Raw genomic sequence first — 18624 nt, forward strand, 5'->3', positions numbered from 1 at the left:
TTCCATTCGTGGCTCATGTTCATCGTAATATTGTTTGCTCATGCATTTATATCAAAATGCAATTTCAGTTTTGTAAGTGGATAAAAAGAATTGAATTTTTCATTCATTCATTGCTGACATGAACAATGTTGTCTACTTATTCTTTTCTTTTAAATATTTTGGTATAGACAGTATGCATCAATAGAAATATTTTGCACTTGTAAACCATTGCATAAAAGCAATTTACACCATAATCTTAACAGTCTATGGTGTACTGATAGCTTAAATTATTTGCCTGCATCTTCTCATTTATTAATTTATGTCCACTTTGTTGCTACATAGAAACTTCTGAAGATGAAGATGCTCCCTCAGTTGCTCCCTCCAGTTCAATTGATGGTAATAATACAGACTCTGAATTTGAGAAAGGCCTAAGACACAAAATCAAGCGACAAGAGTTATCTAAAACAGTTACACCAGTAAAGGATGAGTATGAATTTGATGAGGATGATGAGGAAGATAGAGTACCACCTGTTGACGACAAACATTTGCTGAAAAAAGATTATAGAAAGGACCTAAAACAGAACAATTGCATTTCTATTCCTAAATTAGAGACAAAAACTTACTCTAAAAATTCCCTTCTAACACCAAAGAAAGCTCCACGACGTATTTTATCTGACACCAACAGTTCAGATGAAGAGGATAGATTAATAAGCTTCTCTCCTCCTCTTACCAGGCCTTCAGTGCACTCCAGTCTGCCTGTTGCAAGCTCTAAGCAAAGGGAGTCGCCAATAAAAAAACAGCAAAAAGAAAAAACTAAAATGAAAAAAAAGTGGAAAAAAGATATGAAAAGCAAAGAAGGTAGATTGGGTAAGAATGAAGACCAATTTAATTCATCTGCAACGGACAGCAATGATTCAGAAAGTGAGGAGGAGGATAAGGGATTAATACAGAGTGGACTTGGCATGAAGGACTCTTATATGAGCTTGAAAGAATCGACAATGTTCTCTTCATTGTCTGCATCCTGTTCTTCCTCCCAAGGGAGCTATGCATCATCAAAACATATTCCCAGTCTTGCACGGCAACACTCTAAACCCTGGCGAGCTGATGGTTGGAAATCAAACATGTCTCCGGTCTGGTCAGATGTGAGTTCTTTGTCAGATTCTGTAAGAACACGACTGACAAGTGAATCTGACTATTCTTCAGAAGATTCCAGTTTGGAGTCTGTTAAACAAGTTAAAGAGAAAAGAGATCATAAAAAGAAAAGTCTTGTTGATGGAGATGAAACAGAGAAGAGAATGGCTGAAGACATCTTCAAGATTTTGAATGCTGATGAAATAGTTCAGAAATTTGATAAGCAAGGCAAAGTTGTTAAAAAACATAAAATGAAGCACAAGCACAAAATGAAAGACAAGGAAAAGGGAAGATCTCATAACATCCTGACAGACAGTGATAAGTTTTCAAAATCTTTGAATCTAGAATCTGATGAGTTTAAACCAAAAGTAGAAAAATCTTTAAATACAGAAACTGAAAACCTTTCAATTGACAGAGTAAAAATAGTAAAACATGATAAAGAGCAATTAAAAAAGGAAGAAAAGGAAAAACCTTTTAAATTCAAATCTGAAGAAAGAGACTGGTTGCTCAAAGATGAAGAAGGGAAAGCTTGTAAAGAAGACAAGTTAAAGAAAATCAAAGACCTCTCCAAAGATAATTTTAAGTGTGTAAAAGAAGAAAAAGATAAAATGTTCAAAGCAAATAAAGAAAAACCCTTTAAAGGGAAACCTTCTAAGGAAGAAAAGTTTAAAATCCAGAAAGATGATAAGAGAAAGATAAAGGACAAATCTTTGAAGGCTGAGAAACATTTGAAACAAGACAAAGAAAAGTCTGCAAAAGATGACAAGGAAAAACTAAGAAAAGATAAAGTTCACAAAGACGAATCTGATTATGAGGTTCCAAAAATTAAGAGTCACTTTCTAGACAGTGATGATAGGTTTAGTGTATCTGATCATGAAGAAAAATGGTTTTCCGATTTATCTTCCAATTCATCTGTATATGATGTAAAAGGGGAAACAAACTGGGGTCTTACAGTTAAAGATTTGAAAGAACACAAAGATGGCACAACAGGAAAACAAGCTATTGAAGCTATTAAGGAAGAATATAAGGACAAGAAAAAAGAATCCAAGTTGAAAGATAAGCGAGAACTAAATGAAAAGCGCTATGATAAAGACTGCTTAAGAAAGAAAGATCGTGAGTATGTAGATAAAAGTGTAGAGAAGAAAAAAGAAGAATTTGATAAACATAAACTTGGGCAGGGCTGTTTTCTGGATAAGGAGAAAAGGAAGAAAGACTCTCTTGAAACTGTTAAAGATAGAAAAGATAAAGATACGATTGAAAATATTAAAGAGCGAAAAGATACTGTTTGTGATTTCAGTAAGGAAAGGAAAGACTTGAAGGGAAAGGCCGATGATGTCTCCAAAACAGATGCAAAAGAGTGTGGAAATGAAAGTTTCTTCAAGGAGAAGTTCGAAAGTGATTTCAGTGGAAGGACCTTGGAAGCAAGGGAGAGGCATTATTCAGGAAAAGAGAAGGAAAAAAAGGATGGAACTGAAAGGAAGGAAAAGATCAAAATTGAAAAGTGCAAAGAAAAGTCTAAGGATAGAGCTTCAGTTGAATTTGAAAAAGAAAAAAATGAGAAGAGCCTGACTGATAAATTTTTAAAGGAAAAAGATGCCGATAAAGAAAAACTTTTCAGAGAACTGAGTGGTTTGAAAGATAAAAAGGAACAAAAGGAAAAGAGCAAAGATATTTTCAGCCGAGACAAGGACAGAAAAATGTCATCAGAATTCAGTAAAGAAAAGAGAGACAAAAATGCAATGGAAAAACATATAGAAAAAGATAAAGACTTTACAGAAAAAAGGGAGAAAGAGAAAACAGATAAACATAAAGGAGTTGATATAGAACTTGGTAAGGAAATGAGTTGGCACAGCATAGCAAATGACATCTTCACTGATGAAAGTGGTGATGAGTTAGATTATTGTGACAGAGATCTAGGGAATATTGATATGTGTAGAGCTGACCTACTCCCTGACAAAGAGGAGACAAAAGCAGAAAAGGAATTGGTTCCCCATGAGAAACATAGAAAATACCCGGCTGATAAACAACATTCAGCAGAGAAACCAAGAGAGAAAGAATTCAAAGATAAGAAAAAGGATAAACTATTGTTAGATTGTGGGAAAGATAAGAGGGAAAAATGTTTGCATGAGAAACATAAAGAAAAGAAAGATAAGGAATCAGTTGATAAATTTAAAGAAAAAAAGGACAAAGTGTTAACAGATTTAAACCTAGAAAAGAAAGTTAAGCCAAAGTTTCCCGAAAAGTTAGAAAAGCAGCACTCAAGTGATGAGAAGTTGAATGGCAAGCCAAAAGAAAAAACTGATAAAGAACTTGTAATAAAAGAAAGGAGGCTATCAAAGGGAATTCCAATAGAAGAAGAGAAGAAATGCTCAGAAAAACTACAAAATTCAACTTTTAATGATTTTAAAGAGGATTCCAATGATAAGACCAGTGAAGTTTCATCAGACAGCTTTATAGAGCAAGCTCATGATTCCACGGTGTGCAGTTTAAATGATGTTTTGAATGTTGGTCAAGACAATGCAGAGGAAAAGTTAAAAGATTCTCTTAATACCTTGTATTCACAAGAAAAATGCAAAGAAAAGGAGAGAAACAGACACCTATCATCATCATCAAGAAAAAATGAGAGAGACAAGGTGAAGAAAGAAAAGCGGGATAAGTCAGAAGAATTGAAAGAAGCTTCAGGTAAACGGGAGGGTCCAGTGTTTGACCAAGAGCCTTTGATGTCAGATGTAGATTGCTTAAGTCACTTTTTAAAAGTTGAAAAGGATGATGAATTAGACAAAAGTGGAGATGCTGCTTTAAGTGACAAGAGGGATAAGAATGAAACTGAAAAGGAATTATCAAAAAAAATAGAGAAGGTCTGCGGTGTTTTCATTGGTGTCAAGGAGAGGGAGAAAGACAAGAAAAAGAAAGACAAACATAAGGATAAATCAAAAGATGACAAAGAAAAGTACAAGGAAAAACATGGAGAGTCAACCCTGGTGTTCAAGCATTCTAAAGACGAACATAAATCTGGCCTCAAAGACTCTCTTCCTATTGTTAGGGAGTTGGGTGGAAACAAAGATAAAGCAAAAGATGATTGTTCAAAAAATACTGAAGTCAAGCAAAAGGAAAAAATCAAGGAGACTTCAGAAAAGGACAAAAATGAATCCTTCAAGATTAAAACCACTGAAAATGATAAGCTACACCAAAGTAAAGAAATATTACGTAAGGACAGCAGACCTAAGGAAAAGCTTCTGGGTGATGGAGACTTGATGATGACCAGTTTTGAACGTATGCTGAGCCAAAAAGATCTAGAAATTGAAGAGCGCCATAAAAGACATAAAGAGCGAATGAAATTGAAGGAGAAGATGAGGCACAGGTCAGGAGATCCCAAGTTGAGAGAGAAAGTCCGAAGTACAGAGGAAATGCGTAAGAAGAATTTTGACTTTTTGGCAAAAAAAAGTTCGCTTGATTCTCAACAAAAAGACAAAAAGCTGAAGGATCAAGGACCAGGACAAACTATGTCTTTGGATGCAAATCCAAAGATACAGCCAGTCACTTGTCCTGATGTAAAAGATTGGCTTTCAACTCCTGGACTGAAAACAAATATGCCTGCTTCGCCAAGATCTGATCAAGATAGGCCAACAGGTGTTCCAAAGATGATTCCATTGGTTTCTTGCCCAAGTTATGAAGATTTACTGCCCACACCACATATGCCTCACTGTGTGAATGAGGATTTTACTGATCTGTTTGAAGGAATAGAGTCCCAAAATTCAGCAACCATGTCAGCAGTATCCATGAATGCCTGTTCCCCTACCTTTTTTGATAGATATGTAAGCATCCCCACAAGCATTCAAAATAGTACAAATCAAACAACAACTAGCAACGTTCAAGTATCCAGCCTCTTTCGATCAGTGTCAATGGATACCAGAAGGCCACAAGAAGGATTTGATGTTAATTCGGAGAAGTTCTTCAGGCAGCAAAGTGTGCCTGCGTCAGCAGATTATGAAACTTCTATTCCACAGCCAATGGAGGAAAAAACAGTTGTTCATTCTGAGAAATTCTCTGGTTTGTCACCATGTGTTTCACCTGAGTATGGAATTTCCTCACCACAGCTGGAACCATCTCAGTCCAGAGTTGCAAAGGCATTCACTGAAAATCTTACCCCTCCGCCTGAGAGTGTTCTTAATCATTTTCATGCAAAATCATCACCATCACAAAAACCTGATCCACTGGAACCATCTCTAGATACCTTAGTCACTGATTTTGCCTTGCCTTTAGATTCTTCAGAGCAGCAACCAAATACTACTTTGATTTCTCCTAATCCAGCTTTAAGTGCCAGCCTTGTGCCTACACTTGGAGACACATTTACTTCCAATGATACAGCCCAGAATAAGCTAAGTTATCCATCTTCCCCACACAGACCAAGTGAACAGATAGTCCTCAGCCCAATGAGTAATTCTTTAGAACATTCAGTGAATTGGTCGATGGGTTCTGAGTTACACCTGAAGTCACCACAAAGATCTTTCAGTGAAACTACCAGGCCACTTTGTCCCCCGGACACTGTGCATAATGCAACTTTGCCATTTGTTTCATCTATTTTGTCTCATTTTCCTGAATCCCCAGTCCAATGTCCTGTATCAGTCCCTGACACAGAGCAAGATGAAAACAGGGGTGACATGCCAGGAGGGGACCAAGGGGAAGAGTCTGTAGCATTGGATAACCCTGTTCCATACAGGTCTCCAATTAAAGCAAATTCACCATTTGATACCTGCAAGCCACTTCCTGATCAATCCTGTACTGTGGCTCTAGAAATGCACAACGTTGTAGTTGAAGACCAACAGGAACCAACTAAAGTTGCAGAAAAATGTGATGAACAGAATATTACTGCAAGACAACAAGACGAATCTTTGCCATGGACTGATTCTTTTCCAGCTTCCATAGATGATCTTGATCTGGGGCCATTTTCACTTCCTGTGCTGCCATTACAAGACAAAGATGACCCAGATATTGAAATGACAGAACCTGAATCTGAAGAGAGGACTAAGATAATTGAAGAAACTAGTGATCCAGTGGTTACTAGCACAAGTACTGAAGATACAGATCATGTTGCTGTACCAACAGGGGAAGAACATGGTGCTATCAGCGAGATTCTAAAAGCAGTTCCTACAGCAGAGGAGGATAAAATTGAGGATACTATAGAAAACACCTCTTTAAGCCCTGAAGAGATTGGAGAAAAGGATATTCAGCAAGTTTCATCTCAACATAGTGAAGCAAGTACAGAACTTGAAGATAAACCTGCGGCAGTTACTTCTAATTCATTGGTGGATGACAGCAAAGTGCTTGAAACTGCAGAAGCAACATCTAAATCCGTGATCGAGGCAGCAAAGCCAATCAAAGTAGAAGAGATTCCTCAACGGATCACAAGGAACCGAGCACAAATGTTGGCTAATCTAAATAAGCAAAATAACGCTGTTAGCTTAGAGAAGGATACTGCTACTGCTCAGTTAGGAAAACCAAAAGGGCGCGTAGTGGAGGAGGATGACTCGCAGGCACAGCATCCACGCAAGAGAAAAATCCCTCGTGGAAATCATCAGCCAATGATTCTCACCCCATCAGCACAGCAGACTCGAGAAATGATTCAGCAAACTTTGGCAGCTATTGTTGATGCGATTAAATTAGATGATATTGAACCATACCACAGTGACAGATCCAACCCTTATTTTGAGTATCTCCAAATTCGTAAAAAGATTGAGGAAAAGCGCAAAATCTTGTGCTGTATCATCCCACAAGCGCCTCAGTGCTATGCTGAATATGTCACCTACACTGGTTCCTATTTGTTGGATGGAAAGCCCCTGAGCAAACTCCATATTCCTGTGGTAAGTGGAAGTCTTGTTAATATATTTTCCCAATTTTTAAAAAAATTCCTGCTTGCTTTGGATGTAATCCGATCCATTCAATTCATTTTCAGTGGCTAGCAAAGGTGCAAGAGTAGGCCATTCGGCCCTTCGAGCCAGCACCACCATTCAATGTGGTCTTGGCTGATCATCCACAATCAGTACCCCGTTCCTGCCTTCTCCCCATATCCCTTGACTCCGCTATTTTTAAGAACTCTATCTAACTCTTTCTTGAAAGCATCCAGAGAATTGGCTTCCACTGCCTTCTGAGGCAGAGCATTCCATAGATCCACAACCCTCTGGGTGAAAAAGTTTTTCCTGAACTCCGTTCTAAATGACCTACCCCTTATACTTAAACTGTGGCCTCTGGCTCTGGACTTTGCCAACATCGGGAACATGTTTCCTGCCTCTAGCGTGTCCAATCCCTCAACCAGATCCCCTCTCATCCTTCTAAATTCCAGTGTATACAAGCCGAATCACTCAAATCTTTAAACATATGACAGTCCCACCATCCCAGGAATCAACCTTGTGAACCTACATTGCACTCCCTTAATAGCAAGAATGTCCTTCCTCAGATTTGGAGACCAAAACTGAACACAATACTCCAGGTGGGGTCTCACCAGGGCCCTGTACAACTGCAGAAGGACCCCTTTGCTCCTATCCTCAACTCCCCTTGTTATGAAAGCTTTCTTCACTGCCTGCTTACTTTCAGTGACTGATGAACAAGGCCACCTAGATCTCGTTGTACTTCCCCTTTTCCAAACTTGACACCATTCAGAGAGTAATCTGCCTTCCTGTTCTTCCCACCAAAGTGAATAACCTCACATTTATCTACATTAAACTACATCTGCCCACTCACCCAACCTGTCCACGTCACCCTGCTTTCTCCTAACATCCTCCTCATATTTCACACTGCCACCCAGCTTTGTGTCATCTGCAATTATCAATAAGCTATTCATAGATGTAGAAAATCAGTTCTGAATTGTCATATTCTAATAACCAAATCTTAGCTGATTCAGAATCAGGTTTTATTATCACCAGCACGTGAAGTGAAATTTGTTAACTTAGCAGCAGTTCAGTGCAGTACATAATCTAGCAGAGAGGGAATAGAATAAAACATAACAATAAACAAATAAATCAATTATGTCTATTGAATAGATTTTTAAAAATGTGCAAAAACAAATACTGTATATTTTTTAAAAAGTGAGCTAGTGTCCAAAGCTTCAATGTCCATTTAGGAATCGGATAGCAGAGAGGAAGCAGCTGTTCCTGAATCGCTGAGTGTGTGTCTTCATGTTTCTGTATCTCCTACCTGATGGTAACAGTGAGAAAAGGGCATGCCCTGGGTGCTGAAGGTCCTTAATAATGGATGCTGCCTTTCTGAGACACCGCTCCCTAAAGATGTCCTGGGTACTTTGTAGGCTAGTGCCCAAGATGGAGCTGACTAGATTTACAACCTTCTGCAGCTTCTATCGGTCTGGTGTAGTAGCCCCCTCCAGACCAGACAGTGATGCCACCTGTCAGAATGCTCTCCCTGCTACAACTATAGAAGTTTTTGAGTGTATTTGTTGACATGCTAAATCTCTTCAAACTCCTAATAGAGTATAGCTGCAGTCTTGCCTTCTTTATGACTACATCAATATGTTGGGACCAGGTTAGATCCTCAGAGATCTTGACACCCAGGAACTTGACTCACTCTTAAAGAATTCACAAGTCATTACCAAAAAAATCTTAAAATTTTGGCTGATAGTTTTAACACATGCACAGATGATGTGATTTTGTGTTACAAGAAAAATAATATATAAATAGAGAGAGGGAGAGTTTTCTGGGAATTCATTTTTCCCACCCCCATAAAACTGGATTTGACCATATTGGGGCAATATAGGATCATTGGTGTCATCCACTGAACATGTGACTCATTGCTCTTCCTGCATAAATGTAGAATCATGTATGTCATGAAAATTGTACTGGCACACAATGTTACAGAACAAATTAGTGTGCTTAAACAACTCTACTTCCTGAACTTTGGAGCCTCCTGATGATACTGTTTAGTCGATGCCAGTAGTAGTTAGCTTACTGCATGCTATGTAATCTCACCTACACTTTTACTCTTTCATACTGTATGGCAGGCTATTAGGGCCGTATAGTAAGGAAGAAGAAGAAGAATGGTTTTAATTCTTGCGCGCATTTTTTTTCCTGCCCTAGTCCCCTCACCAGTGCTGCTTTAACTGTAGCACAGCTGGTGGATTGTTGGCTAACTTTGGTAGATAGCCACGAGAACAATTCTGTGCAATCTGGTCCCAGACAGGGAGATTCTGTGGTTTACATTTGGCCTCATTGTAACAGTATACAATCCCAGACAGGGTTATGATGGTGAATTAAAGTGGCAGGCAGGCACCAATTAAATTGGTGCTCCCCACCAACCATTTTTATTGAAATACAGTAAACAAAACTGCTGGAATTTTGTCTAATACTTTTATATTTTATACACATTTACAAAATGTAGAAAGAAACTAAAAGAAATGATTATAGAAACATAGAAAACCTACAACACATTCCATGCCCTACAACACATTCAATGCTGTGCTGAACATGTACTTACTAAAGAAATTGCTCATAAGGGTCACCCATAGCCCTCTATTTTTCTAAGCTCCATATACCTGTCCAGGAGTCTCTTAAAAGACCCAATTGTATCTGCCTCCACCACCGTCGCCGGCAGCCTATTCCACGCACTCACCACTCTCTATATAAAAAGACTTACCTCTGACATCTCCTCTGTACCTACTTCCAAGCACCTTAAAACTGTACCCTCTCGTGTTAGCCATTTTTGCCCTGGGAAAAGCCCTCTGACTATCCACATGATCAATGCCTCTCAGTATCTTGTACACTTCTATCAGGTCACCTTTCATCCTCCACCACTCCAAGGAGAAAAGACCGAATTCACTCAGCCTGTTCTCGTAAAGCATACTCCCCAATCCAGACAACATCCTTGTAAATCTCCTCTACACCCTTTCTATGGTTTCCATGTCCTTCGTGTAGTGAGGTGACCAGAACTGAAGGCAGTACTCCAAGTGGGGTCTGACCAGGGTCCTATATAGCTGCAACATAACCTCTTGACTCTTGAACTCAGTACCATGATTGATGAAGGCCAACGTACCGTATGCCTTCTTAACCACACAGTCAACCTGCACAGAGGCTTGGAGAGTCCTATGGACGAACCCCAAGATCCCTCTGATCCTCCACACTGCCAAAAGTCTACTGTTAATACTATATTCTGCTATCATATTTGACTTAACAAAGTAAACAACCTCACATTTCTCTGGGTTGAACTCCATCTGCCACTTCTTAGCCTAGGTTTGCATCCTATCATTGTCCCATTGTAACCTCTGACAGCCTTCCACACTATCCACAACATCCCTTACCTTTGTTTCATCAGCAAATTTACTAACCCATCCTTCCACTTCCTCATCCAGGTCATTTAGAAGAGAAGGGGTCCCAGAACAGATCCCTAAGGCACACCATTGGTCACCAACCTCCATGCAGAATATGACCTGTCTGCAGCCACTCTTTGTCTTCTGTAAGCAAGCCAATTCTGGATCCACAGAGCAAGATCCCCTTGGATCCCATACCTCTTTACTTTCTCAATAAGCCTTGCATGGGGTATCTTATCAAATGCCTTGCTGAAATCCATATACACTACATCAACTGCTCTACCTTCATCAACGTATTTTGTCACATCCTCAAAAAATTCAGTCAGGCTTGTAAGGCACAACCTGCCTTTGATGACGCCATGCTGACTATTCCTTATCATATTATGCCTCTCCAAATGTTCATAAATCCTGCCTCTCAGGATCTTTTCCATCAACTTATCAGCCACTGAAGTAAGACTCACTGGTCTGTAATTTCCTGGGCTATCTCTACTTCCTTTCTTGAATAAGGGAACAACATCTGCAACCCTTCAATCCTCTGGAACCTCTCGCCTCCCACAGTAGGCTGAGGTACATCTCGTTCAGTCCTAGAGACGTATCCAACTTGTTGCTTTCCAAAAGCTCCAGCGCACCCTGTTTCTTAATGTCTATATGCTGAAGCTTTTCAATCCACTGTACTTCATCCCTACATTCACCAAGATCCTCTTCTGTAGTGAATACTGAAGCAAAGTATTCATTAAGTACCTCTGCTATCTCCTCCAATTCCAAACACTCTTTTCCACTGTCACACGTCATTGGTCCTATTCTCTCACATTTTATCCTCTTGATTATATTAAATATTTCTACATATTCTATATTAGGCATTTTAAGGCCCAGTCAAGTAGCACAAACGTGATAACGGTCTGCTGAATTAACCGTAATTGCTACTGTTTTGACTTGGATGTCAAATAAATGCATGTGTTAATTTTTTTGATCTCAATATTAAAGTGATTTTTAGAAAGTGATCACACACGATGAGGAATATTTTGTGAGGTGCATTACTTTTTTTCAGGAATAGCTGGCGCATATAATTTGATTATGTTTGAATGCAATAGGTAATGTTTCTAGACTAGGTTTAGAAACTATAGGTTTAGGACATGCCAGTTGGAAGTTCTTAACTTTAAACAAATTGTTTCAATTTCTTAGATTGCACCACCTCCATCTTTGTGTGAGCCTCTGAAAGAACTTTTCAGGCAGCAAGAAGCCGTGCGTGGGAAATTGCGCCTTCAACATAGTATTGAAAGGGTAAATTACATTCATTTAAACAAACCTATGTATTTGCAGTTTGACAGAATTGTTAATAGTAATTGGAGATTCCAGTATTATCTGCAGTAAATGACCACATGTACATAAACAGTCATGGATATTGTCGGTTGTTGTATTTGAATCTGTTATTTCAAATTGTTAATTATAAGTTTAAACTCGTGTATTCATCTGATTTTATTTAATTATCATTCTATAAAATAAAAAACAATTCTGTCCATAGCCTGTATTAAAATGAAATGGTCAACTTCAGATTTATTTTAACTTCAAGCCTTTCTTTATATTTTACATCAAAATGCTGTGATACATTTATAATGCAGAAGTGCTCCACTTGTTCATCCATTAAAATCATTTGTTTTAATCACCTTAATTGGAGGTAATAAGATCTAAAACTTAGAAGCTGAATGACAGGTTTTGTATTGTATTGTAGGCCTCCGTTAGTCTCAATAGATCATGGATTTGCACCTTGGAAAGTTTCCAGGGTGCAAGCCTGGGCAAGGATTTTTTTATGGAAGACTGACAGTTGCCCAAGCTGCAAGTCTCCCCTCTCCACGCCACCGATGTTGTCCAAGGGAAGGGCATTAGGGCCCATACAGCTTGGCACTGGTGTCGTTGCAGAGCAATGTGTGGTTAAGTGCCTTGCTCAAGGACACACACGCAGCCTCAGCCAAGGCTCCAACTAGCTACCTTCAGAATACTAGACAAATGCCATAACCACTTGGCCATGCGCCAACACCAACAGGTATTAAAAAGCGATATTCAATAGATCTGCTCTTAATTGGATTAAGTACTTTTTCTCAACATTGTGCAGCCATTAGTTTAAAGTTGGCTATTAACAGGTTAATGGATAAAATCTGGTGCATTCAATATTTTCTAATTTTAAGAGCTTGTGGTAAAAATTTATTTTCTTAATTATCAGGAGAAGCTAATAGTTTCATGTGAGCAAGAAATTTTGCGAGTGCACTGTCGAGCAGCGAGAACAATTGCAAACCAAGCAGTGCCATTTAGTGCTTGCACAATGTTGCTTGATTCTGAAGTTTACAACATGCCGTCAGAAAATCAGGTCAGTGTGACACTGCAGTTCTGCTCTTTATAATCTCTGTTTTTGTGAATTTTTTTTTCTGTTTACTGAAATAGCATGACGATTTTTAAATTGGTATCTCAAGTGTAGAAATATAATTGTGCTTCTAGTATTTGCATTGTAAATGCGACATTTCCTGTGGTTAATTAATTGAAATAATTTAAACAAGAATCAGTTGAAGATGGTGAGCATGTGTACTGCCTCATCATTTTAGCCTGCATATGCAGGTACTGTTTTCTTTCCATATATGTGGGGTTGGGGTGGGGGGGGGGGGGAGTGGTTGGTGGTAGAGAAATCAACCTAAAGCACTTTTAAGAAATTGATGCCATATTTAACCAGTTTCGCCAGGTGTACCATCATGACTCCTTGCATGAAAGGCATCATTCTGCATTTTTTTGCTTGCTAGTTTACTCACTTGTGCTTTTTCTTTTTTAATTTGTAATCTGGAAATGCTGGAATAATATTCTTAGACTATAAGACATAAGAGCAGAATCAGGCCATTCATCATGGATGATCCATTTTCCCTCGTAATCCTATTCTCCTGCCTTCTCCCCGTAACATTTCACGCCCTGGCTAGTCAAGAACCTATTAACCTTCGACTTACATAAATCCAATGACCTGGCTTCCACAAAGAATTCCACAGATTCACCACCCTTTGGCCTCCTCATCTCCTTTCTAAATGCTCATCCCTTTTCTGAGGCTTTGCCTTCTGATCCTAGACTCCCTCACTATAAGAAACATGCTCTGTATATCCACTCTCTAGGCCTGTCAACATTTAATAGGTTTCAAATTCTAGCAAATACAAGCCCAGAGCCTACAATAACATGTTCATTCTTGGAATCATTCTCAAAAACATCCTCTGAGCCCTTTCCAAAGTCAGCACAACCTTTCTTGGATAAGGGGCCCAAAACTACTCTCAATACTCCAACTGAGGCCTCAGCAGTGCCTTATAAGCCTTCAGTTTTGCAACCTTGCTTTTATATTCTAGTCCTCTCAAAATGAACCCTAACATTGCATTTGCTTTCCTCGCCACTGACTCAACTGACAAGTTAAACTAGGGAATCCTTCACAAAGATTCCCAAGTCCCTTTGCATCTCAGGTTTTTGAATTTTCTCCCCAGTTGGAAAGTAGTCTGTCCTTTTATTTCTTCTACCAAACTGCATAACCATACACTTCCGGACGCTGTATTTCACCTGCCACTTCTTTGCCCATTCTCTTAAGTCCTTCTACAGCCTCTGTGCTTCCTCAAACTACCTGTCCCTCCACCTATCTTTGTACTTTCTGTAAACTTGGCCACAAAGCCATCAATTCTGTTACCAAAATCTTTGATGTAGAACATGAAAAGAAGCAGTCCCAGTACTGGCCCCAGAGGAACACCATTTGTCACAGCAGCAGCCGCCAACCAGAAAAGACCCCATTTATTTTGACTCTCTGCCTCCTGCCAGTCAGCCAACACTCTATCCATGTTGATATCCTTCCTGTTAGACTATGGGCTCTTGTTGGCTCTTGCCTCTTTAACGAATTGAGAACCAGAATCTCCTACCAGCAGGAAACAAAGGAATGTAACATATTGTGCTTCGTGGAGACCTGGCTGATGGAGGAGATACCGGATCACACTATCCCTGTTCCAGGCGATCGGGTCAAAAAAATCTCACTGGGAAGAATAAAGGAGGAGGTGTATGCTTTGTGGTCAACAATGCTTGGTGCGATTCCCCCCCAGAATATGCATGCTCTCAAAACCTTTTGTTCCCCATACCTGGTGCTGCTGTGCAGACCCTACTGGCTGCCTAGGGAATTCATGGCTGTTATCAACACAGCGGCGTACATTCCACTGCAGGCTGATACTGGCCTGGCTCTCAAACCGTACAAGACCATCTACATGCTGGAGACTGCACACCCAGAGGATGCCTTGATTGTCACCAGTGACTTTCATTGAACGTCACTGACGAAAGCACATCCAGGTGAGCACTCATGGAGATAAGACACTTGACCACTGCTACACTCCCTTCCTCAGTGCTTACAAAGCTCTCCTTCACCCAGCCTTTGGAAAATCAGATCATGCTTTGATTCTGCTTTTGCTGATGTACAAGTAGAAGCTGAAACAAGAGGTGGCCATAGTTAAAACTGTACACTGTTGGTCCAACCAGTCGGTCTCCAAGCTGCAGGACTGCTTCAGTAACGTCGACTGGAATGTCTTTCATGATGAGGATGTCTCCGAGTTCGTGGATGGAGTCACTTGCTTCATCCTGAAGTTGTTGTCCCCCAGAAGTCAGTCAGGGTCTTCCCAAACCAGAAACTGGATCAGTAGTTCCACGTGAGCAGCACTTACCCCGCGACATAGAGTTCACCTTGCCAGCAATCAGCAGGAGCTCAAGGAAAGCAGCTACGATCTGTGCAAAGCTATCAAGGCTGCGAAACAACAATACAGGGACAAGGTTGAGTCAAGATTCACAGCGATAGCACACGTGACTTGTGGTGAGGGTTGCATACCATCGCAGACTTCAAAGCCAAATGTAGTGGTGCTGCCAAACATCGCGGCCGCTCTCCCAGATGAGCTCAATCGCTTTTACGCTTGGTTCAATGTCGCTAACTCTGGACCTCTGAGGAAAGCCACCACTACAACTGCAACTTGGTCATCTCTGAGGCACGCAGATGTTTCCAACGAGTGGATGGTCGCAAGGCTGCAGGACCGGTCGGCATCCCAGGGCAAGTACTCAGGATGTGTGTAGCACTACTGGCAGGTGTATTTACAGAGATTTTTAATTGATGTTTCTCCGTCTGCCCTCTCTCCCAGTGTAGGGTGCCCTCCTGCTTCAAATTATCCACCATTGTCCCTGTACTTAAAAAAAAAACAAGGTAACATGCCGGAACGACTGGCATCCTGTCACAGTCACCTCAATAATAAGCAAATTACATCTGCAGCTTGCTACCGCCCAAACTGGACCCCCTACAATTTGGCTACTGACACAACCGATTGACAGACAACACAGTAGCCACTGCTCTACATACTGTCCTCATACATCTGGAGAAGAAGGATGCTTATGTGAGAATGCTGTTCTTGGACTACAGTTCAGCATTCAACACCATAATTCCATCCAGGCTCGACAAGAAGCTTAGAGACCTCGGCCTTGACCCTGCCTTGTGAAGCTGGATCCTGGACTTCCTATCAGATCGCTGGCAAGTGGTAAAAGTGGGCTCCCTTTGACTCTCAACACAGGAGCCCCTCAGGGCTGTTACTAAGTCCCCTCCTTTACTCCCTGTATACCCATGACTGTGTCACCATCCACAGCTCTAATCTGTTAATTAAATTTGCTGATGACACTACATTGATTGGCCTAATCTCAAACACTAACGAGGTGGCCTACAGGGAAGAAGTCATCACTCTGATGCAGTGGTGTCAAGAAAACAACCTCTCCGTCAATGTCGCAAAAACAAAGGAGCTGGTTGTGGATTACCAGAGTCGGGCTAACCCCTATTGACATAATTGGTTCTGGAGTTGAGCGGGTAAACAGCTTTAAGTTCCTTGGCGACCACCTTACCAAGGATCTCATGGTGTCTGTACACACCAGCTGTGTGGTGAAAAAAGGCACAAGAGCGCCTCTTTCACCACAAAACAGAGCATTTTTTCTTCAGTGGTTTGCTTGAGGCATGACTGCGCAGGCGCATGGACGTCAATGAGTTAGACTGGCGGGAAGATTTTAAAAGGAGAGCATTTGTTCTTCAGCGGTGTGATCAAGGCATGACTGTGCAGGCGTGTGAACATCAGCGAGTTAGACTGGTGGGAAGAATTTAAAAGGAGAGCGTTTTTTTTCCTTCAGTTTGACTGAGGCATGACTGCGCAGGCATGTGGCTGTTAGTGGGTTAGACCGACAGGAAGAATTTAAAAAGAAGACCATCTTTAGAGAGTGGGCGACAGAGTAGAAGAAGTCAGAGTTGGAGGGCTTTGGCTCAACAGGGCTTCAGCAATAACAGGTCGAGGTGAGGTAAGTTACTTGTGAAAAATAGGAAGTATGTCTGCAAGGCTGGTGTTCTCTGCTTGGTGTCAGAAGTGGGATGTCCAGGAGACTCCCAGCCTCCCGGGTGGCCACATCCGTGCCAGGGGTGTCAATCTACAGCTCCTAAGGGTCCGCATTAGGGAACTGTAGATGCAGTTCAGTGACTTTCATCTGGTCAGGAAAAGTGAGGAAGTGATAGAGAGGAGCTGTGGGCAAGTAGTCACACTGCGCTTTGGGAGACCTAAGTGGGTAACAGTCAGGAGAGGGAAGGGCAACAGTCAGATACTAGAGAGTACCCCAGTGGCATTCCCACTTGGCTATAATAACTCCTGTTGGAGTACTGTTGGGGTGTGGGGGAGATGGCCTACCTGGGGGGAAGCAACAGTGGCTGCGCCTCTGGCACAGAGTCTGGCCCTGTGACTCAGAAGGGTAGAGAAAGGAAGAGGAAGGCAGCAGTGATAGACGACTCTATGGTTAGGGGGTCAGACTAAATGATTCTGTGGATGCAGGAAAGAAACATGGATGGCAGTTTGCCTCCCAGGTGCCAGGGTCCGGGATGTTTCTGATCATGTCCACGATATCCTGAAGTGGAAGGGAGAACAGCCAGAGGTTGTGGTACATATTGGTACCAATGACATAGGTAGGAAAAGGGAGTAGGTCCTGTAAACAGACTACAGGGAGTTAGAAAGGGAGTTGAGAAGCAGCACCTCAAAGGTCGTAATCTCAGGATTACTGCCTGTGCCATGTGACGGTGAGTATAGTAATAGAGTGAGGTGGAGGATAAATGCGTGGCTGAAGGATTGGGGCAGGGGGCAGGGATTCAGATTTCTGAATCATTGGGTTCTCCTTTGGGGCAGGTGTGACCTGAACGAAAAGGATGGGTTGCACTGGAATCTGAGGGGACCAATATCCTGGCAGGGATTGCTAAGGCTATTGGGGAGAGTTTAATCTACAATTGCTGGGGGGTGGGAACTAAATTGAAGTGATGGAGGAAGGAGCAGTTGGCTAACAAATAGAGAAAGCTGGTAGGCAGTGTGAGAGGGAGTATAGGCAGATGATAGAGAAGGGATGCGCTCTGACTGATGGTTTGAGATGTGTCTATATTAATGTAAGGAGTATCATGAACAATGCAGATGAGCTTTGAGCGTGGATTAATACTTGGTGTTATGATATTGTGGCCATCACAGAGACTTGGATGCCTCAGGAATGGTTACTTAGAGTGCCAGGCTTTAGATGTTTCAGAAAGGACAAGGAGGGAAGCAAAAGAGGTGGGGGTGTGGCACTGCTGATCAGAGATAGTGTCATGGCTGCAGAAAAGGAGGAAGTCATGGAGGGATTGTCTACTGAGTCTCAGTGGGATGAAGTTAGAAACAGGAAGGGGTCAATAACTCTACTGGGTGTTTTTTATAGACCACCCAGTAGTGTGTGTGTAGGCCTCTGTTAGTCTTGATAGACCATGGATTTGCACCTTGGAAAGTTTTTTTTTATGGAACACCAGCAGTTGCCCAAGTCTCCCCTCTCCATGCCACCAATGTTGTCCAAGGGAAGGGCATTAGGACCCATACAGCTTGGCACCGGTGTCGTCGCAGAACAATGTGTGGTTAAGTGCCTTGTTCAAGGACACACGCGCAGCCTCAGCCAAGGCTTGAACTAGCAACCTTCATAATACTAGAGGAATGCCTTAACCACTTGGCCACATTCCTAACAGGGACATCGAGGAGCAGATAGGGAGACAGATTCTGGAACGGTGTAATAACAACAGTGTTTTCATGTTAGATTTTAATTTCCCAAATATCGATTAGCATTTCCCTGGAGCAGGGGGTTTAGAT

General features: G+C 41.3%; 1 protein-coding gene across 2 annotated transcripts in view; it reads left to right on the forward strand.

The window, feature by feature from the left end:
* Window positions 1–18624, forward strand: part of ankrd11 (ankyrin repeat domain 11) — a 172158-nt gene that overhangs the window by 134445 nt on the left and 19089 nt on the right. For both annotated transcript variants that reach the window (XM_059993042.1, XM_059993043.1), the window contains 3 exons: window positions 322–6971; window positions 11603–11701; window positions 12639–12782. In XM_059993042.1, the coding sequence (XP_059849025.1) occupies window positions 322–6971; window positions 11603–11701; window positions 12639–12782 (6893 nt within the window). The remainder of the gene's footprint in view (window positions 1–321; window positions 6972–11602; window positions 11702–12638; window positions 12783–18624) is intronic.

The sequence above is a fragment of the Hypanus sabinus genome, chromosome 17 (assembly GCF_030144855.1).
Source record: "Hypanus sabinus isolate sHypSab1 chromosome 17, sHypSab1.hap1, whole genome shotgun sequence".
Classification (NCBI taxonomy): domain Eukaryota; kingdom Metazoa; phylum Chordata; class Chondrichthyes; order Myliobatiformes; family Dasyatidae; genus Hypanus; species Hypanus sabinus.